Raw genomic sequence first — 27,715 nt, forward strand, 5'->3', positions numbered from 1 at the left:
AGATATAGAAGGAACATTTGTCAGGAGATTAGAAAACAATAGCTAGTTGTCCACTGACAGACCCTGCCATCTGCCTCACCTGTCTGTGGGCAATTTTTTCACCCAGGTTCTCCCAGAGGTGCTTGAGTTCTGTCAATGGTTCTCGGATGATGTCTCTGTCTGTCTCATCCATAGCCTTCTTTAACATCAGTTCACCCTGGTGGTTGAGCTTTTCCATCTCAATTTGCTGTTGGTAAACTTCCACTTTGAACTCCTACCAGAGATATACTTCATGTTAACACCAAACCAAGTCTTTAAAAATGAAAAAGCAACTTTTCTTCAAAAGCCATATCTGGTTACAAACCTTCATTTCATTTAACTGATCTTTAACAGTGTTGAGGTCGGTGCCGACAGGGGGCATGGTGCAGAGCTTAATCACAGTGTTATCTAGCCAGTCAAACATAGCCTAAAGTAAAAATACAAACAAATAGTCAAAAACCAAAAAAATCCAAACCCACCAGCTGTTGGGAGAGATTTAGCATTATCTCTGCTGATGTAAGCAGACAAAAATCAAAGTACCTTGTGCTGTTTGCATTTGTAGGTGGGGGGTAGACATAAGGGAAAATGAGCTTTATTCCAATAATATGGAGATTTAAGGACAGAGCCAGTGTTATTAGGATAATGTCCAAAGTATACTACAGTCTGGAGAAACTAAATGTGAATAAAAGTTAGTATTTGTCACAGCCACCTAGCAAGCTCAGGATGTGGTCAAAGTCATGTGCCAAGCTGTTTCCAGGTAACCTGGGTTTGGAGCCTCTGGCAAGCAAGGACTTACAGAGTACGGCCAGCTTCTCTGCATAGCCACCCTGAGGATAAATATGATGAAAAACATGGCAAGAAGAGAAGAAATTTGGAGATCATTACTTTTCTCAGTAGGAATGGGAAACTTCGGCTAGAAATACTGAAACAGCCCTGTCTTAGGTCTGAGAATGCTCCAGTCCTGTAAAAGTGGGTGACCCCTCTGGTGCTGGATTCAGAACGGGACAAAAAGAACACAGCACCTTGATTCTGCGGTGGTCGCCCTGGGGCCTCTCACCTGAAGAGTGTCCTGATACTGTACAGCGGCTTGCATGGCATCCTCAAGCTTTTCTAGCCTCTCTTTCCAGGTTTTGTTTAAGCTCTCCCAGGCATTATTCAGCTAGGGGAAAAAACAGACTCTTTAGTTAATACCAGTCTTTGGTGTGAGTCCACTCATGTTTCATCTGAATGCCATCTCCATTTTTCCACACCTCATCAATGCTCTTCTTCACTTCGGGCTTCTCTGTTTCTCCACAGGCAAAAATCAAATCTGCTCCAAGGATTCGAATAAACTCCAATTCCTCATGCAGACCATCTGTCTCTTCCTTAATAGTCTACATGTAAATGAACAGAACATAAGCCAAAACAGAAAGTAGAACAGAACTTCCCAAACTTTGCAAATGTAATTTATATCCCCATCAATAGCAGATGTTGAACAGAACTGTCAATTTCACATAAGCCTTTCAATGTCCTTAATATTTCACTTACCCAAACAGTGAAACTTCAGGCTCAGTTCATTTCTCTTTCTCACACACACAATATAGATGTGTGAAAGGTATTTCTCTTTTTAACAATATATATAAAATAGTTTCGGAAAAGTCTAGTGGGCTTCAATAATTTACCAAAGGTTTATCTTTCCAGCCTCCAAGAGATTATAATCTACAGCCAAAAATCTATCACGGGGATTGTGGGATCGAGCCCCTTGTCGGACTCTGTGCTCAGTATGGAGTCTGCCTCAGATTTTCTCCCCTTCCTGCTCACCCTTTTTCTTTCTCTCTCTCAAATAAATAAAATCTTAAAAGAAAAGAAAAAAGAAATCTATCATAGGGGAGTATATCAATAAGACAAAATAATATGGTATTTCCCATTTAAGAGCTGAGAGACTGGGATGCTTGGGTGGCTCAGGGGTTGAGCGTCTGCCTTTGGCCCAGGCTGTGATCATGGAGTCCTGGGATCAAGCCCCACATTGGGCTCCCTGCGTGGAGCCTCCTTCTCTCTGCCTGTGTCTCTGTCTCTGTGTATCTCATGAATAAATAAAATCTTAAAAAAAAAAAAAAAAACCAAAGCTGAGAGACTAACATCATAGAAATGATAGGCTATACAATCTTGGAGAAAGTCAGTTCCGTGCCAGATCCTAAAAACTGGTTCATGTACTGGCAATGACAGGGACAGGGAGAGGGAAGAGGGGCTGAAATAAAAGCAAGACAAAATACCAAGCCAGACTATGGCTTATACAAAAGAGACAAAATGAGGCAAAAAATATATTTAGTAATAGGCTCTCCAAAAAGACAAGAAATAGGTATGTCAAAGTAACCATTAGTTAGCTCTGGATGATGATGAATCCTGAATTTATTTTCTTTTTATCTGCTCTTTTTCTACAATGAAGAAATTTACTTGAAAAACAAAACAAAACTGAAAAAGAAATTTACTTGGGAAATAATGTACACTAGAGAGGACTAAAATCAGAAGCACATTCTACTAATTTGAATTGAATTTAAAACTGATGGGAGAATTACTTTTGAGTGATGAGACTGTCCTATATAATAATTGTGGAGGTTGTGTGAGTCTGTATAAGCAGTAAAACTTGTATATAGGAAAAAGGATGCAATCTCTACTATAATAAGCACATTATTTCTTCAAGTGGAAAAAAGTCCTATTAAATAGACACTACTACCACCATCACCGCCACCACCACCACCACTCACCTTTCAAGGCACTAGGCCCAGGAAAGCGGTTAGTGCTGGGATAAAAGTGATTTTTCTAGAGGACAGACACACAAGAGACGGGGCTTCATTTCTGTCTCACCTCAGCAGCTTCCACCTGCTGTTTGATTATAGACGGGTCAATGCCTGGGCTTTCCAAGTCATGGACGATGTCCTGGGTGTCTCTGACAGTGGTCAGGAGAGCAGCCATGTCATACCAGAACTTCTCTGCCAGTTCAAGGACATCAAGGAACTTAATTTCTCGCTCTTCGGCCCGAGCTTTGATGTCCTCCCAGAAGAATACCATTTGATCCAATTTGTCCTGGATTTCTGAGGGAATAAAGAATAGATATGGTAACGTGGAAATGAGTTATCATCTAACCTAAAGGTACTGCTAAGATGTAAAAGATCGAGGGGAGCCTGGGTGGCTCTGTCGGTTGAGTGCCCGACTCCTGATTTCGGCTCAGGTCATGACATCAGGGTTGTTGAGATGGAGCCCCATGTTGGACTCTGTGCTCAGCAGGCCACCTGCTTGGGATCCCCCCCCCCTTTCTCTGAAATAAATAAATAAATACAATCTTTAAAAAAACAAAAGACCTAACTTATAAAGGGGCTGAGATGAGTACTCTGTTTCCAGCGTTGTGTTGAACTCGCAATGTTTCCCATATAAAGTGTTACAAAAGCTGGTTATGTTCCACCTGCTATGGATACTGTAGCTTACTCATATTAGAGGTTAAAAGAACATTTGTTTCCTGGCCTGGGAATCTAACTACCAATTGTAATCTTGTTTCAATGTGGAGATGTGTTCTGAATTCTAAATGACTTCCAAATGGCTTTGTGGAATACTCATTACTTGAGAACTGCCTTCACATTCAGTGAAATATATCTGGTGGTGTGCTGGAGTAACCACAGCCTAGAATTTATTCTACTGATTTTCTATAAATATTAATTTGATTCAGGGGCACCTGGGTGGCTCTGTAGGTTAAGCATCTGACTCTTGATCTCAGCTCAGGTCTTGGATCTCAGGATCCTGAGTTCAACCCCCATCTTGGCCCTGGAGCCTACTTTAAAAAAATAATAAATTAGACACATTAGATTAGGTACCTTTTGCAGCCAGATCCTTGTCAGCTCCCTGAGATCGCCCAATGAGCTCTTCTCCACGGCGCTTCAGGGCCTCAAAGGCAGGCTGCAGTTTTTCCAGCTCCACAGCAGCACTCTTATTGTCACTGATGCACTCTCTGATCTTGTCTACCTCAGCAGGGATCAGCGGTGGCATACGCAGGCGAGAGGAGAGATTCTCCAGAGTCTCCAACATGGGCTCAATTTTATCATGGAACTAAACAGATGTTGGGCCGTTAGCCATCACAGCAATACTTCATCTCACTTCTAGGGGAAATGTTAGGGAATAAAGCTAGGGTATAATCTACTACTGCTTAGGATAACTTGAATTTGGCCTAGCCCAATGGCTGTCAAGCGTTAGGTTTGCCTAAGAAACTGTTTTGGGCATAGCATACCAGTGCTGGCCGATCAAAAAAAGAAATTAAATGTTTATTTTCCAAACAAAAAAAGATATTAATATGCCAAAAGTCAATTCAAGTCATTAGTGCCGTCACAATACTCCCCCCCCTTTCCAACTAGTGTGACAAGGGACAAGACCATGAAACTGGTGAGTGTCAGTGTGTCAACATCTCAGATGACAGTTGCATGCAACAGATTAGACCAACAAGTTATAGGCCCTCCATCAACTGTGTAAATGAATGGGGAACTCAATATGCCACATGATTTGAAGATTAAAAGTAACATGGCATGCAGCTTAATAACCCACCATACGTAATAGTGAGAAGGGAAAATGCTGGCATGATGAAAGGTAATTAAGGAAGGTCAAATCTATCTTTATTCTCAAAGAACAATTTACCTTCCCACTTTTCTGGTACTTTGAATAACAAGACTTTAATCATAAAATTTTCGTTTATAATCTGAAGCAGAGAAGGGGGAAAAGCGGGCAATGCAGATAAGCCTGCCTCCTTAAAAAGCTCTCTAAATCCAACTCTGGATTCACTGGAATAAGGCTTATCACCTCTAAGCGTCTTATGTGAAAGACACATGGGTCTTCCTCAACAAAATCACTCCCCACCACTCCCTGACTTCTAGGTTTCACCCCAAGTAAGACTGGCGTAATAAACTACACTAATAAAACTTATTTCACTACAGTTAAGGACATTTCCTTCTAGGTAAACTCTCTCAATTCTCAGCTTCATAAGAACCCCCTTATCCCAGTGGGGGTGGGCACCTTACCTCTGCAATCTGTAATGGTGGGCGCGGTCAACACAACAATGAAATGTGACGATGTGGGGAAGACAGGAGCAGGCAGCAACAACACAAAGTAACACATTCCACAATGTGAGTGAGAGATGGGACGGAAGGTGGGGGGAAAAACTTGAGTAAGTACAAATATTAACCAAGAATATTGAGACTAAACATAGGAATAAAATACCCAGACATGACAAAAATACCACTAACAGTAATATATTAGTTGAAAAGTATGTAGTTACATGCTTTAAACTCCACTGCTGGTGGTTTAGGTTTCTCTTTGGCTCTTGCTTCTCCCTACGCAAGCATCTTTCTCTGAACCAGGGGCTAGCTGGTGGCCTCTTGAGTAAGAAAGCTAATGTGCTGTCCTCTAAATTTCAAAAGTAATAAGTCAAATAGGAATCTGACATGACACATTTGTTGCTTCAAGGTGAATTCATTCAGAATCATCCCTGCTAAAGACTCATCACAATATAAAGTTTTCAAGGAAACTGTCCACAGACAGAATATAGTGGCCAAGATGAGTTTACCCCCCCCCCCCCCGTGTCAGTATATCAATGTTCCTTTGATTAAAAAATGTAGAGAGGCAAAAGTTCCTGGTCTATTGATGATCTATCACCATCACTTGGTCTAGACATTCGAGACCGCAAGGGCACACCTGATACAGAGACCTCCTGCTTAGAATACAGGACAGTTGAAGACATACACACATACCTGAGCCGACTGGGAAACAGCCTCGTCCAGAGCCAGTGCCCGCTGGCGCACCTCCTCTTTTATTTGAGCATACAGGTTTTCTGCTTTCTGGTATTTTTCCTCCACCATTTCCCCCTCCTCTGGGTTTAACTCCTTTAATTGTGGGCCTATCTTTAGCAGCTTATCAATATGGGGTTTGTGCTCGGCAATGGATTCCCTGAGTTGCTATGCAAAAAAATAAAGTGAAGGCTTTTATACCAGTTTGCCTAAATACTTTGATCAGCTCGTATCAACTTTGAGAGGAACAAATTGAATTGTTAAAAACCGGCAAATCCCAGCATCTCACCATTTATGAAAGAAAAAAACCCCACCTAAGTCTTAGGTTCTAATGCTACTTAATTCTCTTAATTTTCAAAAGCCATCAGATATCCCATCACTCGGGAACCCTCCCAGACACATACTCTCTCACTACCCCCATCCCTCCCCACCGATACAAGTTTAATTTCCCTCCTCTGTACATATAAATATTTGTGTACTCTATTATAATTTACATGGCTAATTGTCTGACTCCCTCTCCCGACTGACAGACACGAAGCAGGACAAGGCACAAATCACACATTTATAGTAATCCAACCACTCCTGGACTCTACTGCTGGTTCCGTCCAGTTTATATCCTTCGACATATAGGAACACAGAGAAAGGAATAAGTGCAAGCCATCAACCACAAATTAAAGAAACATAATGCTCTCCGCCTTTCTTCACGGATCTCACTCCAGCTAGGAGTGCAAAAAGCCAACCAACCACACCCCACATCTCACAACACAATGCTGTAGCTGGAAAGATGAAAAATTCCTTGATGTTTACTTAGTTCTTTACTTCTGCAGCACCAGATCTCTGACATCTCCATGCTCCTCTACTTGAATGCATTTGTATTGAGGACAAGGAAATAATTCAGTTATGTGTTTGTATTGTGCAAAGAAATTCTAGCTGATTAAAAAATAGCTTCATAACACCGAACTTACACCTGGTAGGCACTAATAAATATCTTGTTTTAAAATAAATCGTGGAGCCCATGTTCAATTCTGCAATGAAATAAAAGCCAGCATGCTCCTTACCCTCATTTCCTCTTGTTGCTGCCTGAGCTGCTCATGATCAATGGCTGGAGGAGGTAACTGTGCTATCAGTGCCCGGGTTTCCTCAATCCAGGGGCTGAGCTCCTCGTAAGTTTCCCAAAACTGGTTCACCAAGACCTGAGCCCGCTCGAGGCGGGTGTAACGCTCTGAATTGAGCAGACTAATGGCTTCATATTGCTGTATTAGAGACTCTGTCTTTTCCTATGAACAACAAAGTATAAAATTTATTACTACTATGAACCTTTTTTTTAAGGAAAAATGTAGATGCATATACATTAAAACTAAAGAATTTTAGTCTTTAATGCAGAAACGTATTAACTGGGCAAACTTACAAGTGATCGATATATTTTCCTTATACTTTTTTTTTTTTTTTTTTTTTTTTTTTTAAATTTTGTTTATTTATGATAGTCACACAGAGAGAGAGAGAGAGAGGCAGAGACACAGGCAGAGGGAGAAGCAGGCTCCATGCACCGGGAGCCCGACGTGGGATTCGATCCCGGGTCTCCAGGATCGCGCCCTGGGCCAAAGGCAGGCGCCAAACCGCTGCGCCACCCAGGGATCCCTATTTTCCTTATACTTATCCAAATTTTCTATTTTTTCCTATCATATACATGTGTTGCTTCTAGCCTTTTTAACACATGAAAGTAGTTTCAAAGACAGTCAAAGAAAGCAGAACACAGCATTAACCTTTTAATGATGACACATAACTTCATTTTTTTTAAAGAGAAATTATTTATTTTATTTTATTTTATTTATTTATTTTTTAAAATTTATTTATGATAGTCATACAGAGAGAGAGAGGCAGAGACATAGGCAGAGGGAGAAGCAGGCTTCATGCACCAGCAGCCTGACATGGGATTCGATCCCGGGTCTCCAGGATCGTGCCCTGGGCCAAAGGCAGGCGCCAAACCGCTGCGCCACCCAGGGATCCCCTGACACATAACTTCAGACACAGCATTATTACAACAAATCAGTTCAAGACAGAACATCTCAGGGCCCGTGATGGGCCCTTTGGCCATCAAATTTTACTTGGCTCTTCTGATAAAAATGTCTCCACAAACCCATGTGTACGATCATTTAAAAGGACCTGAAGAAAGATAGATAGATAGATAGATAGATAGATAGATAGATAGATAGATAGATAGATAAAATAAAATAAAGTAAAATAAAATAAAAGGACCCGAAGAAAGAATAACTGCATATGGTTCTGAAAAAATCTATCATAGATATTTTGAAAGGTAACTTGAAGATCCTTATGGACTGAAGATAAGAAGCAATTCCTCTATTATACAGAAAACAGATTTGTACTATATTTCCCATCATACAGTAGGACTGTTTGGATATTTGTGCACAAAGAGTTAGGATGTGAATCCCCCAGAACATCAAGCTGCACTTTAAAGATTTTATTTATTCATAGAGATGCAGAGAGAGAGAGAGAGAGAGAGAGAGAGAGAGAGAGAGAGGCAGAGACACAGGCAGAGGTTGAGAAGCAGGCTCCATGCAGAGAACCTGACGTGGGACTTGATCCAGGGTCTCCAGGATCACGCCGTGGGCTGCAGGCGGTGCTAAACCACTGCGCCACCTGGGCTGCCCCACCTGGGCTGCCCCAAGCTGCACTTTAAATACCATTACCAGTAACAGTGGGGGGAAAAAATCTTCTTTATCATTTCACAATTGTACTGATTCACCATGGTCAAGACAAGAGAAACACGGTGAATAAATAAATGCAATTCACCTGTAATACAGCTTTTTGCTCCTCCCCACACGTGCCAAAGATTTCACCACGATGACTGAAGAGTTCGTCCATTGAATCTTTGTGTCGAATGATGTCAATGGAGAAAGCCTTTGAAAGTGAACTAGAGTTAGGTCACGAAGTAAAAGGACACCAAGCCGTGTTACTGAAATGTTAGACACAATCTATGAAAAACTCCTTACTCCTTGCTCTGATAAAGCCACATCAAAACTATTCTATGAAGTCTGACACTCTGCCTATCCCTACATCTTTAGTGCTTATCTTTTACTAGCTTACAAAAGTATCATCTCTCCTAAAAATCATCCAGAAAACTGCTAACTATTCTTTACTAAATTAATGAACCTATTGCTCCCTTTTCACAAAGCCAAAAATCTCTTCCTCATCTTAACAAATATTTTTAATATGTATCCATCATCATCAAATTGCATTATTCCACCTGGGATAGTCAGAAACTCTATGGTGCTCTAAGTTGGTAAAGATTCTACTAGCTCAGGGCACAGTGGATACAGCAGTGTTACACTTACCTTCTGTACCTGCAGCTGAGCTGTAGTCTGGTCCTGTTCCAGGCGAATTGGACCCAAGGCCATCAGCTTTCGTTTTGTTTCAGCAACCCAAGCTAGTTCTGCATCAGCAGCTTGCTCATACTAATAGATATATTAAAGGAAAATGAATAAGTTATGTATAACAAAGGTCCTCGTCCTTAGAATTATAATTTCTTCAACACAGGAAGGTCTCGATTTTCACTAGTATGGTTTCTATCTACAAAGTAAAGCCAAAATGGGAGAATTTCATAAAATCATAAATCAAGATGCAGACAATTTGGAATGGATTATACTCCAACAAATATGAGCTTATACTATTTCAACTTCTTTAAAAAGAAGTTACGAAACCCCATTAGTGGTCCTAGAGCTAGAAACAACAATGGAACTTGACACTCTTAAAAATATACTTCTAATCACAATGCTTTTATGAGACTGTGCTCTTTCTGCCAGTTCTTTTCCTACCCATACACCGAACAGTAGTTTTAGTTACATGATTAAATATATGGTTCAACATGGCAGCAGGCAGTTAAATCAAATTAACTTGGAAGTACTTGCTCAGCTGAAGAAGCCTAAAAACCCAGGAGAACACCCAACTTTTAAAGGGTCATGCAGAAACAAAGAAAAATGAATAACATGTTCTATGTGACTGCAGTTTAATGAGGGTCTCCCAATTTTTTTTCTCTTCAACTTTACCAACCTACACTAGTATCTTTTTAAAGAGGAAAATAAGCTCCTTCAAGTATGATTGATTTCTTAATCATACTTGATATCTTAAATATCTGGCCAAGATTAGGGATATCAATAAAGACACGTTGGGGATGCACTTGAAGTCAGAGCAAACTTCTACATGGTTCACAAAGATTTTGCTCATCACTATGAACCCAAGAAGTCATGTTATATTTACTTTGCACCATGACACATTAATAGGTGCATATCCAGCTACAAAGGAAAGCAAATGACTTTTTCCAGAAAGCAGGAAGGAAAAAACATCAAGGGAAATATGACACCTGTGTTTACTGGGAAGGTTCTATTTTGGATGGCTCTGCTATTTTGGTTAGCATATTTGATAGTAATTATAGTTCTTGGTTCCTTCCCCTCTTCCACCACCTAATGCTAAAACAGTTGATTATGTCAAAGTAAGACTGGGATGCATTTGGACCTTTTGGTCCTAGATATTATCTACTTCTATCAGAATCTTAATGGGGCAATAGCTGAGAAGAGGGCTTGCACAAACTCTACCACAAATTCCTGTCTTCTCAAAAAAAGGTCAGATATTTTGGGTCAAACTAAGATCCATCCTCACATACCTTTACCCAATCACTTCCCATCACTGAAATAATCTGTTGCATCAGATTTAGCTTAATCTCATCATTCCTATTCCTGAGCTGGTATTTATGTGGGTCATAGTTTTGTACTTTATACACACACCCCTGGCTGCCTAAAATATTAATGCAGAGTTGTCTATAAACATTACCTGTTGTGATCTCTGAATAGCAGCATCAATTTCATCCACCCTTTGTCCCACAGTGTCACTGACCAACTTGTACTGTTCGTTGGCATCAGATACAAGTTTATCCAGCCCTTCTCTGGCTCTCCAGGGCACCAGCTCTAAGAGAGCACGGCTAACTTCATTCACTGTGTCCAACACCAGCCTGTGCTCCATGACCTCCTTCTTTAATTCCTAAGGAGGGAAAAAAAGTTTTCAGGCCATTCCTTGCTAAATTAAGCACATTAGCAGCTGTGCTGGGTGGAAAGTGCTATCTCTACCACACATCCCAGCAGGGCTCTGACCTCCTTCCTCCAATTATTTTTTTTTTTCTTGTCTCAGATTTTTCAATCATTCCACAGCCTGACTGTAGGCTTAGCTGCTGCTTAGAACTGTCTGCAACACTTCTTGGGCCAGACTGGCTCTGGGTAAAATAATTAGTGCCTTTCTTTTTTCCTCCTTACTTCAAAAGTAATAAAATAATTCTTTACCACATTTAACTCGGTAAGTACCTACAAAGGATTTCTGCATATCTAGAACTGCACTAGATCCTGCAGGAGAGTCAAACATAATCATGAAACACTCTCTAGAGAATGAGTTACAGAAGTACATTTTAAAATGTTACCTCTGAAGCAAACTTCCCAGGGACCTGTGATTCAATCTTTTTTTCCCCTTCAGACCATATCAAGTGGTCTTATGTAAGTCTGCCTTTATATTAAATCTTATTGTCCATAAGTAAACAAGAAACAAGGCAGAACTTTTTTTAAGGTAGAGAGAGTTGGTGATGAAACTTAAAAAAAAAATTTTTTAAAGATTTTATTTATTCATGAGAGAGAGGGGGGGGGGCAGGCAAAGAGGCAGAGACACAGGCAGAGGGAGAAGCAGGCTCCATGCAGGAAGCCCAATGTGGGACTTGATCCCGGGTCTCCAGGATCACGCCATGGGCTGAAGGCAGCGCTAAACCGCTGAGCCATCTGGGCTGCCCGAACTTCAGGATTTTAAGAGGAAAAAAACCCTTTTTTTCCCTTGGGGAAAAAAAAAATGACAGCTTACCTTCTGTCTTTGCTGAAACTGGGGTATCTGCTCCCCTGTGGGAGACTGTCCTCCACTGGCTGCCAGCTCCTCCTCCACCTCCCTTAGCCACCCGGTCAGTTCCTCGTAAGTAGACTGGAACTTGGTGGCCAGTTGCCGGGCTTGCTCTAAAGTTCTGAGGGCCTTGGAGCTGGTGACCGTGATGTCTGCATAGCGAGTCTTTATTCCATCCAGTTTCTCTTGGATAAGCAATACCTCTTCACCTGTGGGGAACAGCATACGATTATTTATATTTCAGAGAATATGAAGGAGTCTCCTTCTGGGGATGAGGAAGTCTCTTTAATCCCCCTTTCTTCTTCTTTTTTTTTTTTAAATCCCCCTTTCTTTAAGTCAGAGCTTAAATCGTATAGATGCTCTCTCCCTATGGCAGCAATTTCACCTACTATCCCACACAAAGGGAGGTGGGAAATAATACTTCTAATTAATAAAAGAAGCCACTTCTGAGTCTATTAAGAGCTGAACTCAATTGCAGGTGTTTCTAGATGTTCCCAGCACCATTCCATGATGCTGGCCTTGGACACACTAGAGGGCAGGGGGAGCCACCATCTATAACCAAATGTGAGACAAGGTCTTTTAGTTTTCAAAAGATTTAGCAGAAAATAGGACTCTAGGCTGCCAGTCTCTAGGAGCACATGGTAATACAACCAGTGAACACTAAGCTTCTCCTATATACAAAGAGAAGTGGCTAGTGCAAGATGCTTATTTCAGGGATATGTGATTGCATGACTGTAGAGCTGCTAAGAGATATACTTTTCGAAGTACCTGTGGTTTGTTTTAGAAGAGCCTGACCATTTTTAATAGCTTGATCTACATTCTTCTTTCTATTAATGATTTCTTCATTTAAAGCCTGAAAGGGAAGAATAGCATTAATCTTAAAGCTATGGCATGACAAAGGGGAAGAAAGGTGAGACCACGTTTAAAGTAAGGAGACAAATACCAGGTCAGTTTACACATCAGATATTTGATTCCTTATCTCTTTGGTTACTTCATTAATTACTCAAAATAATTAAATCTGATACTTATAGGCAAGTTCTCCCTTGTATTGGCTAAGAAGAGATTTAGGATCAAATCGGTTTTACCAATCTACTGGTACCAAACCCGAGCTCAAGAAAGGCAGAAATAGAATGCAGCAGAAATGTCTACTATGTCCAAAACCAAGACTCAGATAGAAAGTTCAAGAGAAGTCAGTAAGAACAGGATGACCTCAATCAGGACCCTGCTTAAAAATTCTCAGTATTTGAAGTCAACAAAGCAGAAGAATCTTGGGTTATTTAAAACAACAACAATGACAAAACAACTGCTTTGCCTATTTTTACTATCCCCAAAGAAATGTCATCAAAATGAGATGAGAAGAGAGCAAACTATTATTTCTATTAAGATGACAAATAATCCCTGGAATTTCAGCATATAAATTCTAGAAATATTTTAGAAGTTATACCTATATGGTCAAACCCTGGGCAGTACTTAGGTATTCTGGTTCTGTTAAATTACATTTTCTTTCATAAAACTGCTCAGATGGAAACTGAGTGATACATTTACCTAATGATGTAAAACATGAGTTGGAATCGAGATGGTCCCTGAATGTACTCTGGATCATCTTCTATAGTTATTGATTCAGTCTGGTAAGTACAAGTATTTCCATGGACTCATCTAAGAATAGGTTAGTCCTTAGTAACAAGTCTATAACTCTGTGCTTTATGTATAAAATTAAGTTGAAATGTTTGGAATTAAAAAGAGAAAGAAATGAAGAGAAACATGAATCAAAATGACAAAACAACTTAGTAACTTGACCAATAAAAATGGAAAACATGAATACCAGGTGATCAGCATGCTGTTTCTGCAGGACATCCTGTCTGTAATCCTTTACGAACACTGAACTGAGCTTGTCCTCAACCTCAGCCAGCCAGTTGAGCACCTCCACCTCATCCTCCCCGAACAGTCTAGCGTTAGACAGTGCCTGTTCAAGCAGGGCTGCTTTCCGAGAGCCCCGGTCTTGAATCTCACTGTATCGCGCCTGCAAGGAGTCTAGCTTTTCTGACAGCACACCCTGTTCTGCAGAGCATGTTAGGGAGGAGAGGGACTGCCCAATTTTGACTGCCTGGTGCACATCTGTTGCATGGCTTTCTATTTCTTCCTCCAGAGCCTAGAAATCCAGATGGAAAAAACGAATAACAGAAACAGAATAAATGAAAAGTAAACATGAAACAATGAATAATAAATGATATAATAAATTAAATAATATAAAAAGCTCACCTACTGAAAGGCAAAAATATTAAAAGTGAGAACAAAAGCTTGTTTTTTCCTGATGGTAGCCTATTAGTCTATTGCTGTTTTTCCTTCAAGGATGTGATTATTCTAATGGATAATTTGACCATATTTCAAATTCAACTTTTAAAAATCACCTTCCCCCCATCTCGCCAAACATATCTTCTCAACTGTTACTGGCAGTTAATTTCTAGGATTTCTGACTGCAGTGCTATGTTTTCACTTACCAACAGCCTCTCCCTACCTTGTGCCGGATGATCTGCTGCTGTATTTTGGCAGTCTGAGTGCCAACAGGTTCTGAGTTAGCGAGCTTTTTCTCTGTGACAGATAAGAAGTCAGAAATAGGCTCAGCTGTCTCATGGAATTGTTTGGCCAGAACCAGGATATCTTCCAGCTGTTTTTGCCTACACAAATATACAGAACAAACTGCTCAGGCAAAAATTTACATAACGACTGATAATATTATATTCAGTGAAAGATCAATCTTTACCAGGTACATTTTAAGCAGCAATAGTAAACAGAACACATATACATAGCACTCTGTGGTTTTAAAGGCTTCCCATAAGCATTGCCTTATTTTGATTGTCATAACCCTGTAAGGTAGGGGGGAGGAGGGTGTGTCTGGAAATGTTTTGGACTTGGGTCCAAAGCATATTCCATTATTACAAAAGAGAAAACTGACCCTGAAGGCTTAAAAAAAGATCTGTCCATTTCACCCAGTGAGTGTTAACAGTGCAATGAGGATTAGAATCAGACTTTCTAATACTCTTTCTCCTATGGGATGTAGCACATGTATCATCTAAACATGAGACCAAAATAAAGTTTAAAGGAGTCAAAATAAATAATCAGTTTTCATTTCTCTCCTTGTCATTGCTACCTTCACTTGTGAGTTCAGAGAAATGAGTATGTGAGGAGCAAAGGCAGACTATGAACTAGAACTCCACCATCTCCCTGGTTCCAGTGATTTCAAGCACCAAAATATAACTTTGAATCCAGATCTAAGGCAAAAAAGAAAAAAAAAATGACCTCGGAATAGCCAAATTTGCCAACACACGTGGCAGTCAAAAGAACTATAGACTTCACAGCTCACTTGGAATCTTATTTAATATAACATTCATACTAAGCTTAGAATTCAACTATCCTGTATATTAAAAGCAGCAAATTACAAAGGGGAGAGGAAGCCTGATAGGAAAAAGAAAAATCTCCACAGACCTCTGTTAACATACAGATTAATAATAAAAGGCCACAATTATGTCTCTGAATCATTAAGAAAAGACTAAATGCTATGTCATTTAAAAAGCCTGGAAGTATATGACGCACTTTAGTTCAACAAACCTTTACTAAACAGGACCTGTGCTGGGTCCTATGCTGTGTGTCCTGGACAAATTATATTTTATATATAAATCATTTTATATATAATCATTCACTCATTCCAGAGGAAAAACCACACATGCAAAAGTACATAAAATAATAAAGATACAAATAAAGAATTACAGTAGTTAAGAGGAAGGGGTCGGAACAAAGAAAAACTTCGCAGGAAGAAGTAAACACAGGTATTTCATGGAGGAGGCAATATTGTCAGTAAAGACATGGAATTACAAAGTGACAGAAGATACTGAAGAATATGTGTACTTCACCTACAACATAAGGAGTGAGAAGAAGAGCAGAAACTAAGAAATGTAGATTAGGGCCAAAAGCTGAGGGCTTCCAGTGTTGGGTTAAAGAGTTTAGATTTTATTTCATAAGCAATAGGGAGTCATTAAATTTCTGAGCAAGGCAAAAGGGAAGCTGGAGGGTAAGCAGCAATGAAACAATGAGTTAGGGAACTAACTACCTCAGGTGAGCTACTTCAAGTGGACTAGTGCAAGACAGGAACTGAGGTAGGTGAGCGGGAATTAGATAAATGGATGAATCGGGAAGACATTACAGAAGTAAAATGGACAGAATTTAGCATCCTAATAGACACAGGACATAAAAGAGTACGGGAAAAAGGCTAAAAATGAGGTTAAGGTTTGAAGCCTAGATAACTGCAAATGGCGCTATTAATGGAAATGGACAAAGAGAAGGAAAAAAGCAGTGCAATCTGGAAATAAAAATAAGGTGAGTTCTCTCATTTTTGTTTCTCCCTCTAATATGGAACAATACTTTGCAACTCAGAATTAAGTACATCACAGGCCAGTGGAAATAAGGAGCCTGAAAAGCTAGATAGCTGACAACTGACAGTGGCTACCTAGAAAACTGAAAGCATACAATCATAAATGAAATGATTGCCTATACTACTCTCATATGGATTTCTAACTAGCTAGCATTTATTTTTAAAATTGGGGACAGTACGGGATGCCTGGGTGGCTCAGTCATTTAAACTGGGCTTCAGCTCAGGTCATGATTCTAGGGTCCTGGGATCAAGCCCTGCATTGAGCTCCCTGCTCCTCCCTATCCCTCTGCTACTCCCCCTGCTTATGTTCTCTGTGTCAGAAAAATAAGTAAAATCTTTAAAAACCAAATAAACTGCAAACAATAGAAGCCAAAAGACATTCAGGCAATGCTGGGGTATAGCTATGGAAGGAGAAAGTATTTCCTCGGAGGAGAAAAGCATACTGCCTATCTTTTGGCCACTTATTGAAGACTACTTATGCATCCCTTAAATGTCCATATATTTAACAGAATCACAGACTAGCTCTGGGATGTAAAAACATCTAATATTGGAATAAGCTATCAGAAAAAAAATATGATAGATTTCAATTCCAAGTATCAAAAGTATTATTTATAAATATGAAGATGAAATAATCTGTCTCAAAAACTCAGAAAATAACTTGGCTGGATTGCAGGCGTTGGTGTCTGTCGGTTTGGAACCATGATTATATCTCAGCAGAAAAACAACACAGAGCAATGAGTCTTCCAGTTCTCAGAAATTCATGGAGTAGCTGAGGCTTACTTCCTGAGAGTGACTGTGATTATGAGGATCATCTCCAAAAACTTATTCCTCTTTTAAGACAGAAGCCATTATACACCTTCTAGAGTGCTCTATGACTCACCCAGGACCTTTTAGAGCACCCTAACAATAGGAAGTCAAAAACTGAACAAAAGAAACCTTCTCTGACCCATTCCTCCAAACCTCTTTGGCCTTACCTGGCTGCTGCCTTGCTGAGCAGTCCAGTCCATCTACTTTCAAGACCTTCCAACTGACCAGTGATTTTCTCTCTATCAGCCAGCTCAGCTGACTGGGCTATTCTACCTCCTTCTGCTTGAAGCATATCTACTGTGGCCTTTCGATCATCGAGGAGCCGCTGGAGCAACTAGTGCACATAATGTTTAAGGAGAATGAAAAGCAGTAACACAAGATCACTTTAAAATCTGAATTCAGAGAAAGAAAATACAAATAAACAAAAGATCCCCAAACCCCACCCCACCAAATCCTAAAGTGAATCAAATAATGGTGGCTTTTTCCTCTGTCCTGAGGCAAAAGCATGGGCTATGGTATAGCTCCTACCACCCACGTAAACTTCTCATACACTGACTTTAGATACACAGTCTTTAGATGAAGGAGTGATGGTCATTATGTGACTAACAGGGAACTTACTTTGAACCAGGAGGAAAATGAGCTGAAATGGGAATTAAACCAACAAAAAATATAGACGGAACCTTATACATGATATATAACCTTATTCAGACCATTGCTGACCCTGAAAACACCAAAAACCTCGTAAGATAGAGCTGTGTATGAAACACCGAAGCGGGACACAAACGAATACAACTGTTCGGTCTAATACGTGCCACAGGCAGCTGGTAGATTCAAAAAGAGGCTGAAATCAGCTTCCACCTTTCTTTTCATGATCATACAAACTAGGTCAGGAGTCTCCTAAAACTCCGGAATATGCTCCCGAACTCTAAACACATGTGTTGTCTGCCACTCCCTACGGCTGTTCCAGTTCACTGTCCCAACATTCTCGCTTACCTTCTGTTCTTGGATCTGTGCTTTCACCACTTTATACTCGGCAGATGGAGGTTTCTGATTGGCTATGAGCTCCTCAGTGTCTGCCAACCAGCTGAGCAACGGCTCCAAGGCATCTTGAAACTTCCCACAATGCAACAAAGCCTCCTGCAGTTGTGCAATCCTTTGTGCGACCTGTATCATAGATGCAGAGGCTCATTATGAGAAAGGAGGGAGCTTTTAAAATCACTGACGTCCCTTTCGTAACTACAGATTACAACTGCTAAATTTATATTTGCATTCAGATTGCAGGGAAACCTCAGACTGAGATGTGTCTTTTCTAAGTTATCCATTCCTGGGGCACTGGCTACCCCCAGGTCACTCACCTTTTTGTTCAGTGTGTTCCATCGAGCATTGATCTCTTCCATGTCATGTTCCAAACCTTGCACGTCACAGTTTTTTCCGGCACTCTGAATCAACCCCTGGCCGAGTCCATTCACCTGCTGTAGCTTCATTTGAAGGGGATCCACCTGTTCTTTCTGAAACATCTAGATAATTGCAAGGCAAAGATTTAATCTAAAGGCAGCATTCAGACCCTTTATACCACACAATGACTAGTCATCTTGGGAGATTTCAGATTTAACAAAGGAGCAGCAGGAATAAAAAGAGAAAACAAGCCATTTGTACAGGAAACTATCAAGGAAAAAAACGTGATTTCATATTTCAATAGATCCTCCTATGGACAAATAATTACAGAGAGTTATGGCACTACTTAGGTCTTTAACCCAATGATTCATGGTTGGTTGGTTGGTTTCTGCTTGCTTAATTTTTAATGCAAAAAGCTATAGAGAACAGAGAAGCATCGGCTTCAAGGTATCATAAAAGTGTGATGTATATCGATCCTAAAAGGGAAGAATAATACTAAATGACCAGTATTGATGATTAAAAATACCTTGGGGAATAGTTTTTAACTGACCACCGATACATGCGATGCTCTTCTTTGAGTAGGACTAATAACTCAATTAGCCAAAAACATTATTAATGTTGTGAAAAACGCCAACCTCATAGCTTAATTCCCCTGTGATCATTTAAGTCCATTCTGTACCAGAGCCACAGACCACACACCGCTAATAATTTTGGAGCAGTATTCCTGAGATTACAAAGGGAAATGTGTCACTAATACTGGGAAATGTCCTTACTAACTTCAGACACATACTCTGTAATGCAGATATACATAAAGTATTTTAAAAATTATAATACTGCATATCAATGTTTATCATTAAACAATGGAATTTTAAAACAATGTGAAGGACTGTAACCAAAAAAGTGTGTTTCTTTTTACTGCAGCTAATAAGCTCTATTATGATTTAGAAGTTTCTAAAAGGAAACAAAGAGAAGAAAATAATACTTTGACACTCAAATGGTATTAAGGAAAAGAATGAAATAAATAATTGTCTCTAAGATCAGAGTTTCCTCAATTATAGGAGGATAAAATCAGCCACGTTCCATACATTTTATAGATCCATTCTGGATCTATTTCCACTCTTTTTTCTCCCATAAATTGTCCCTTCAGTTTCAGTGATACAGGTGAGTTGATTAAAGCCAAAGAATGACAGAAAATGGAAGAGAACAAAAATATAAAAGAAAAATATAAGTTTGGGTTAAGATTAATTTTGGCCCATATGAGACTACAGAGGACACTTGGATTAGGAAAATGATTCTTGAAAGAATGGGCTATGGCTGGATAAGTGAGTCATCAGGGAGGAAAAGCCCTAGGGAACACTAAAAAAAGGAAGGTTACAAAGGTAATTACCAGTGAGCTTCATTTTATACTATAATTTGATTACACCATATTTTGTTAGGCAACACTACAAGGCGGTTCAGCTAAAAATTACTGTTTCCCCAACAACATGATTCCCAGAAAAAGCAAGTGCTATGATTCCATTTTCTACTAAAGATGTTTTCTTTGGGGAAAAATCAAAGCAAAAGGGAAAAAACCAACTCCCGTGTTTTAAGTTGCTTGAGTGCAACAAAATGGTGGTAGTGGTGGGGTGTGGGGGGTTGGAAAGGCTAAGAAAGAAAGCCAAAGGTAAGGAGAGAAGATGTCAAGTCCACACCGAAGAGCCCCTTTTATTTATTTATTTATTTTTTTTAATTTATTTATTTATGATAGTCACACACACAGAGAGAGAGAGGCAGAGACATAGGCAGAGGGAGAAGCAGGCTCCATGCACCGGGAGCCCGATGTGGGATTCGATCCCGGGTCTCCAGGATCGCGCCCTGAGCCAAAGGCAGGCGCCAAACCGCTGCGCCACCCAGGGATCCCAAAGAGCCCCTTTTATCCAGTAAGCAAATCTTGTCTCCTACTATGACATTTAAATTCCTTTTGTGGGGAATCCCTGAGGGGCTCCATGGTTTAGCGCCTGCCTTTGGCCCAGAATATGATCCTGGAGACCCAGGATCGAGTCCCACATCGGGCTTCCTGCATGGAGCCTGCTTCTCCCTCTGCCTGTGTCTCTGCCTCTCTCTCTCCTGTGTCTTTCATGAATAAATAAATGAAATCTTAAAAATAAATAAATAGGGGATCCCTGGGTGGCTCAACAGTTTAGCGCCTGCTTTTGGCCCAGGGCGTGATCCTGGAGCCCCAGGATCGAGTCCCACGTCGGGCTCCCAGCATGGAGCCTGCCTCTCCCTCTGCCTGTGTCTCTGCGCCTCTCTCTCTCTCTCTCTCTATCATAAATAAATAAAATCTTAAAAATAAACAAATAAATTCCTTTTGTGCGTCCAATATGAGGCCATTTCACTAAAAATTCAGTTCCTCACCCACACTGACACATTTCATGTGGTCAACAGCCACCTGTGGCTAAGTTGTACTGTACTGGGCAGTACAGATAGAGAGAATATCTCCATGTTGGCAAGAGGCTCTACTGGGTAGTGATATAAATGACACAGAAAAGTAAAATATATTTAAATAGCCTAGTAATCTCTTTCATAATATAGAGCTAATTCTTTTAAAAAAATTTGCATTTACTTTGTCAATGAACATCTTCTATAGAAGCATTAGAGATTTCTTCCTTCATTTCTCAATCTCCACTTTATGGATTAAGTTGACAGGGAATGGGTATTTCATCTTTTTTCCAGAAGTCTAAAAATCTATGAAAGTACTTCAAAATAAATACTATCTAAATATTTATTTTGAACACAAGTGAACAGAATGTTATAGAAAGTACATTTGAAAACACTTGCTCCCTTCTCTCAACTCCCAAATAAAGCTGTTCTGCAAAATCAGTGCTTTTAGATGCATTAAAATTCCTACTCCTCAGTATTTCAATGGGGCTGTGCCATGTTATTAACCAACCAGAGCTGGCAGACATTTCCCAGAGCAGAACACTAGTAAAAATTATTGAAAGAGTGTAAGATGGAACTGGGACATAAAACAGAAAATTTCCCAAAGAACTTCTTAAAACACTTATCTTTGGTAATACCACATTCTCCCAGTTTTCATCTCACCTGATCCATTTTTTATCTCCTTTGTTCTCTTCCTCCTTCTCTCCTAGACCTCCAAATGTTCATCTTTGGGGGGTGAAGATCAGGGGAGGATGTTCTATGCTCTCTTCTTGGCAATTCCATCTACTCCCATGGCTTTAAATATTAACTATGATGCTTACGGCTAAAATTTATATGTATATCCATAAATCCAAATACTTTAATATTGCCATACAAATGAATCATTGGTACCTCAAGAACCTAACCATTCCAAAATTGAATAGTACTTCCTATTTTCCTCTTCTCCCAAATCTGTTCTTCCCTAAATCACCAATTTATTACTGCTTCCATCTGCTCAGTTGTACAAACTAGGACCTAGAAGCCAAACTTGATAACTCCCTTTTCTTTCTCCCTCCCTCCCGACATAGAAGCCATTGTCAGGTCTTGTTGATTCTACTTCCAAAATATATCTTGAATCCAATCAACTGCCTTTAAATCCACTGACATCTCGCTAGTCCAAGCCATCCAGACAACTGCAGTAACCTAGCAGGCCTCTCTACTATCCTTGATCCCCTATAATGCACTCTACACACAGCAGACATTGTGATTCTTTTGTTTTTTTCTTTTCCTTTTTTTTTTTAAGATTTTATTTATTTATTTATTCATGAGAGAGAGAGAGAGAGAGAGAGAGAGAGAGCGCGCGAGAGCACACCAGAGACACAGGCAGAGGAAGAAGCAGGCTCCATTCAGGGAGTCTGATGTGGGACTCGATCCCAGGTCTCCAGGATCACACCCTGGGTGAAAGGCAGGCGCTAAACCGCTGAGCCACCCAGGGATCCCTGGTTTGTTTTTTCAAACCATTCAGTGTTTTTTGTATTTCATGCCAATCATCCTTATACAAACAAATAAAGGATATGACCAAATAGATGTGAAATTCATAAACCCCAGCCAATGGTGAGAATGTGTACTGCCCATGTAGACTGGTTTTCTCTATCTTTAAGCTGAGAGTAATGTTTTAAAAATTGTAAATAAATCATCTCACTCCCCTACTTAAAATCCTTCAATAGCTTATCATGGCTTTTATTTATTTATTTATTTTTTATCATGGCTTTTAAAGTATAGATTCTTTTGAAAATGTCTTAGTCCCTGCATCATCTGGCCTCTTCCTACCTTTCCTGATTTACTTCAGGGCCCTCTTCCAGAACCTCACTCACCGTGGGCTAATCACATGGCCTTCTTCGAGTCCTAAGATCCCAAGCTCTTCCCACCTTCCATTTCCTCTGCCTGGGGTATTCTTCCCTCTGACTCTCTAAGTAACTTCCACCATCCTTTACCTGACACAATTAAATACCCCTCTTATTTATTTAAGCCTTTATTTTTTATTCAAAATATTTGCTGTGATTTGCAGCTATATACTTGTGTCTTATTTTTAAAGTTAGTTTATTATTTATTTTAGTAATCTCTACACCCAATGTGGGGCTCAAACCCATGACCCTGAGGTCACAAGCTCTTCTGGAGCACTTATGTGGTGTAATCAGTTGGAACATCTGACTCTTAGTTTCCGCTCAAGTCGTGATCTCATGGTTGTGGTATTGAGCTCGGTGTGGGGCTCTGTGGTCAGCATGGGAGTCTGCTTGAGATTCTCATTTCCTCCAAAATAAGTAAGTAAATCTTGGGGGGAAAAAAAAAGTCACATGCTCTTCTGACTGAGCCAGCCAGGCACTCCTATATATTTGTGTCCTTTTTGGTTAATATCTGCCAGCCCTGATAATACAGTGTAAGTTCCACAAGGGCAAGGACTATGCCCATCCTATTCACTGCGGGAGCCCTGATACCTGGCACAGAGTAGGTATGCAATAAGTATTTGTTCCGTGAATGAATGAATACTTGTATAGAAATGGTATTAGAGAAGACAAATTAGGAAAGTTCTGATCAGTTGAGCGTTCAAACACTGAGCTAAGATTGTGGGGCTTGCAATTTTTTCTTTAAAAGACCTCCCTGACAATTCTGAATTTTATAGAATCCCTAATTTTATATAAAAGATTTTTTGTCTTCCATTTAACATCTGTCTGGAAATAAGGCTAAGGAAGTCTGCAAAAGAGAAGAGGGTTTAAATAGCCACAGATTGCTCTCAGTGGGCCTAGGATCCCACTAAAGAGAGAGCAAACAAGTTCTAGCATTTTGCTTCTTCTACCAATCTCTCGTTAATGCTATAACAAAATTCATATCTATCTTAGTCATGTGTGCATTTGTGTATACATACACACAGAATCTAAACCACATTTTGAGTGTGATCACTTGTCGAGTTCTAAGTGTTTATGTATTAAAATGACAGGATCAGTTGCCTCCAGGAACCCTTTGGGAAGACATGAAATCCATACATCTCTCATCTTGGAAAAACTTTTTCTCTCAATAATATTTCACCAGTTTTGCAAAATTTGTATACTCGTGTCACCTCTATAATGATATTTGTTTTGTTTCATTAAGTATATTCAGAATAGCCTCTCTACATTCTTATTGGTTAATGTCCCGGCTGGGGTGAGAGCTTAGATTTCTTCTTTTGTATACAAATGCAGACATCTGCTTGCTTCCAGATATTCCATAAAGTAACCATACTTCAAAGATGATGGACCAATCTTGCTTGCAACCCACCACTGCCTTCTCCTCCCATTTGTATCAGGCAATATTTCATAAAATGTTTACCTCTTGCAACTGAAGGGATCCTCAAAAATTACCTAGTCCCATTTACTCATTTTGTAGATGAGGAAATAGAGATCTGAGACTGATATTAAGGGTTCCTCTGAGTTTTCCCTTTATACAGTTTTGACCAGCTCCTTACAAACTTAATCCCTGTATTTCATGGATTATTGCTGTAGACTTTATACTAAAAATATTCTGTATAATCAAAAATGCCCGTGACTTTGGACAGGTTACTGGGATCCTGATGTCACTCTCAAATTCAGTAAAATTCAGAAAACGGAATCAATGCAGCAGTCTGAAAGGTGATGCATTATAGCTTGACGGGATGCTGTATTACAAAGTATTTGGAGAAGCCCAAGGTGACACCACCACCACTAAACTAAATGAATCTGTAGCAAAGTTGTCAGCTAGTGGCCTGCAATCAAAATAACTTTTTGATTTAATTGGTGCTCTAGCAACAAGGCTGCCTGGAAAGGCTCTGCCATGGGGTGGATGTGAAACCCATCTTTCTTGTAACAACCACAGTGAATAATATTCAGGAGACTGACATTCGGTCCATCAGTCAACAGTGAATACCTACTACAAGGAAGGCACTGTTTTGGGCCATGGGGATGGTATAAACTCAAAACCACCTCTGTACTCCATAATCCCCGATTGCATTAGATTAGATGAAACTTCTACCTCCTTCATTCTCTACCACTGACCAAATGATACTGGGACAGTGAAAGCAGCCAATCTTAAATGCCTTTGACTAGGAGTGCTCAAGGATGTGTGAACAGTGTTCCCATCAGTTTCCTAACATATTCTGTTCTCTAACATTAAGAATCTCAGAACCTCAGGACACTTGGCCCAATTCCCTTATTTTATGGATTAGGAAACAAAAGGTCCAGGAAAAAAAGTAAGTGACTTGCTTCAGGACACGTTTGACAAGACGGCTAAAATACCGCTTTTTGTAAACACTATTACACCTTATCCTGGCTTTAAGAAACATATATTTGTATTAAAAAGCAATTATTCATACTTCCAGATATTGCTTTCACCCAACCTGTTCTGGTGAATTCTTTCAACTAACCAACACAGATCTGTGGAAGAATAAGGGGGAGGATACTGACAGTGATTGAAATCTTACATACGTGTGTTTCCCATGGGTTATCTCATTATCCTCATAAGGTTCTGCCTTAATAAATAATCCAGCTGGAGACTCAGGACATCAAACTAACTTGCCAAGTGCTAAGTATCCCAGTTCTCTCTCTGAAGCTCATACTCCAGCTCCAACCTCACTGCTGACATCGCCGATTAAAGAGCAGCCACTTGATTTAGGACAGAACATGCTTCCTGCCATTTTCAAAAGCAGAATCACCCTTTCCTGCTAATAATCTTTTCCAAAATGTAAACCAACGACGGTTTACAATCCTGTTTTCCTTGGCCTTGGCTTATCACTGAATAAAAAAAACAAGAGTACGAATTGTCAAGTTTTTCACTAAATCCAAGTAAGACCTATTTCCCCCATAAATGCAATAGAAAGACCAGAAAAGCCCAGGGCCCCAAAGAGAACCAAAGGACTAGCTGTGCCCTTTATAATCATTAACTCGGAGAGCTTGCAAATCTCACTTTACTCCCCAGACCCTTTCCCAACAAAATGAGCAACAATTACCTCATTTGAATTTAATCCATCAGTTGCAGCCAGGGGTACTTTCCCATGTAGTACTGTGCCAGCCACCTCTTTTATTCCAAATCCTGGGGAATCAAGGTCCTCCTTGATCCATATTCTAGCAGGGGAAGCCTCCTCTAGAACAGGAGTTCCTTCTGCTGAGACAGGCACTGAATCAGTGTGGGCAAAATCTCCCAGGAAGGGTACACCAGTAGGGAACACTTCTTCCATAGCAGACACTGCAGCAGCTGGGGCTGCAGGCTCTGCCAGGACGGGCATTCTATCAGCTAGGGTAGGAGGCTCCTCCAGGGTGGGCGCTGCAGCAGCTGAGGCTGCAGGCTCCTCTGGGGAGGGCACTGCAGCAGTTGGGCTAATAGGCTCCTCTGGGGTGGACACTGCAGCAGCTGGGCTAATAGGCTCCTCCAGGGTGGGCACTGCAGCAGCTGGGCTAATAGGCTCCTCCAGGGTGGGCACTACAGCAGCTGGGCTAACAGGCTCCTCTAGGGTGGGCACTGCAGCAGCTGGTGCTGCAGGTTCCTCCAGGGTAGGCTCTGCAGCAGCTGGGGCTGCAGACTCCTCTAGGGTGGGCACTGCAGCAGCTGAGATCACAGACTCCTCCAGGGTGAGCACTGCAGCAGCTGGGATCGCAGACTCCTCCAGGGTGAGCACTGCAGCAGCTGGGATCGCAGACTCCTCCAGGGTGAGCACTGCAGCAGCTGGGATCATAGACTCCTCCAGGGTGAGCACTGCAGCAGCTGGGCTGACAGATCCCTCTGGGATGTCATCCCTTGTGGTGGGCACTGCAGCAGCTGGTGCTGCAGGTTCCTCCAGGGTAGGCTTTGCAGCAGCTGGGGCTGCAGGCTCCTCTAGGGTGGGCACTGCAGCAGCTGAGATCACAGACTCCTCCAGGGTGAGCACTGCAGCAGATGGGATCGCAGACTCCTCCAGGGTGAGCACTGCAGCAGCTGGGGTAACAGGCTCACCTGGAGTGGGCACTGCAGCAGTTGGGCTGACAGATCCCTCTGGGATGTCATCCCTTGTGGTGGGCACTGCAGCAGCTGGAGCAGTCCCTCCTGGGGAGGGCTCTGCAACAGTTGGTGCATCCTCCTCGGTCATGGCCACTGCAGCAACTGGAGTAGTCCCCTCATAGGCAGACACTGCAACAGCTGGAGCAGCAGCCAAGACATCCTTCTCTACGGTGACCACTGAAGCAACTGGGACATGTGCCTCTATGGTGGCCACTGAAGCCACTAGTACGTCTGCTGCTGGGAAAGGCACTGTAGCAGTTACAGCCATTCCCTCTGGGGCAGGCACCACAGCAACTGGGGCATCCTCCTCTGGGATGAGCACTGCAGCATCTAGGGCATCTTCTGTAGTGGGCACTGCAGCAGTTGGGGCAGGCTTCTGGGGGATGGGTATCCATCCCTCCAAAACTGGTTCAGTACTACTAGCCTTGGTAACTTGTTCCTCCACAAAGATACTCAGCAACAATTCTGAATCTCTCATTTCTGTCTCCCTGCTCTCTGATGATGCCACATTCAGCTTGGGCTTTGTATCATTTACAGTTTCTACTCCATCTCTGCTATGTCTCAGTCCTCCAAACAGCTGGGGCAGATTCAGAAAACCTGACTCTGCGGATTTGCTCTGGAGATCCCGGAAGATCTGCTCTGGTGAGGCTCTGTGAAGATGTGCTAGGGCTTGGTCCTCCAAAAGCTTGGCTTCATAACCCAGCTCTTGCCCCCCACCATCCTCATCACAGATCTTCTCTTTAGACAATTCACAAGGGTCCACGTTCCCCAAGGAAGTCAGACTGTTATTTTCTTGATTAATAGCTCCTTTCTCACTTTCCAAATGCATTTCATCTGTTAGTAAATGTGAATCATATGAGAACACCTCTACTTCAGGTCCTGAGGT

General features: G+C 41.0%; 1 protein-coding gene across 9 annotated transcripts in view; it reads right to left on the reverse strand.

The window, feature by feature from the left end:
- Nucleotides 1–27,715, reverse strand: part of MACF1 (microtubule actin crosslinking factor 1) — a 341,743-nt gene that overhangs the window by 34,308 nt on the left and 279,720 nt on the right. For 8 of the 9 annotated variants that reach the window (XM_055342059.1, XM_055342058.1, XM_055342057.1 and 5 more), the window contains 18 exons: nt 18,351–18,512; nt 17,989–18,159; nt 17,163–17,329; nt 14,278–14,437; nt 13,585–13,911; nt 12,531–12,615; nt 11,730–11,971; nt 10,665–10,871; nt 9,173–9,292; nt 8,631–8,738; nt 6,878–7,096; nt 5,784–5,987; nt 3,864–4,095; nt 2,863–3,089; nt 1,269–1,391; nt 1,076–1,177; nt 344–445; nt 80–253 (listed from right to left, as the gene is read on the reverse strand). In XM_055342059.1, the coding sequence (XP_055198034.1) occupies nt 80–253; nt 344–445; nt 1,076–1,177; nt 1,269–1,391; nt 2,863–3,089; nt 3,864–4,095; nt 5,784–5,987; nt 6,878–7,096; nt 8,631–8,738; nt 9,173–9,292; nt 10,665–10,871; nt 11,730–11,971; nt 12,531–12,615; nt 13,585–13,911; nt 14,278–14,437; nt 17,163–17,329; nt 17,989–18,159; nt 18,351–18,512 (3,132 nt within the window). Of the gene's footprint in view, nt 1–79; nt 254–343; nt 446–1,075; nt 1,178–1,268; nt 1,392–2,862; nt 3,090–3,863; nt 4,096–5,054; nt 5,064–5,783; nt 5,988–6,877; nt 7,097–8,630; nt 8,739–9,172; nt 9,293–10,664; nt 10,872–11,729; nt 11,972–12,530; nt 12,616–13,584; nt 13,912–14,277; nt 14,438–17,162; nt 17,330–17,988; nt 18,160–18,350; nt 18,513–27,715 lie in introns of all 9 variants that reach the window. The other variant, XM_055342065.1, reaches the window with a different exon arrangement.

The sequence above is a fragment of the Nyctereutes procyonoides genome, unplaced genomic scaffold (assembly GCF_905146905.1).
Source record: "Nyctereutes procyonoides isolate TBG_1078 unplaced genomic scaffold, NYPRO_anot_genome, whole genome shotgun sequence".
Classification (NCBI taxonomy): Eukaryota; Metazoa; Chordata; class Mammalia; order Carnivora; family Canidae; genus Nyctereutes; species Nyctereutes procyonoides.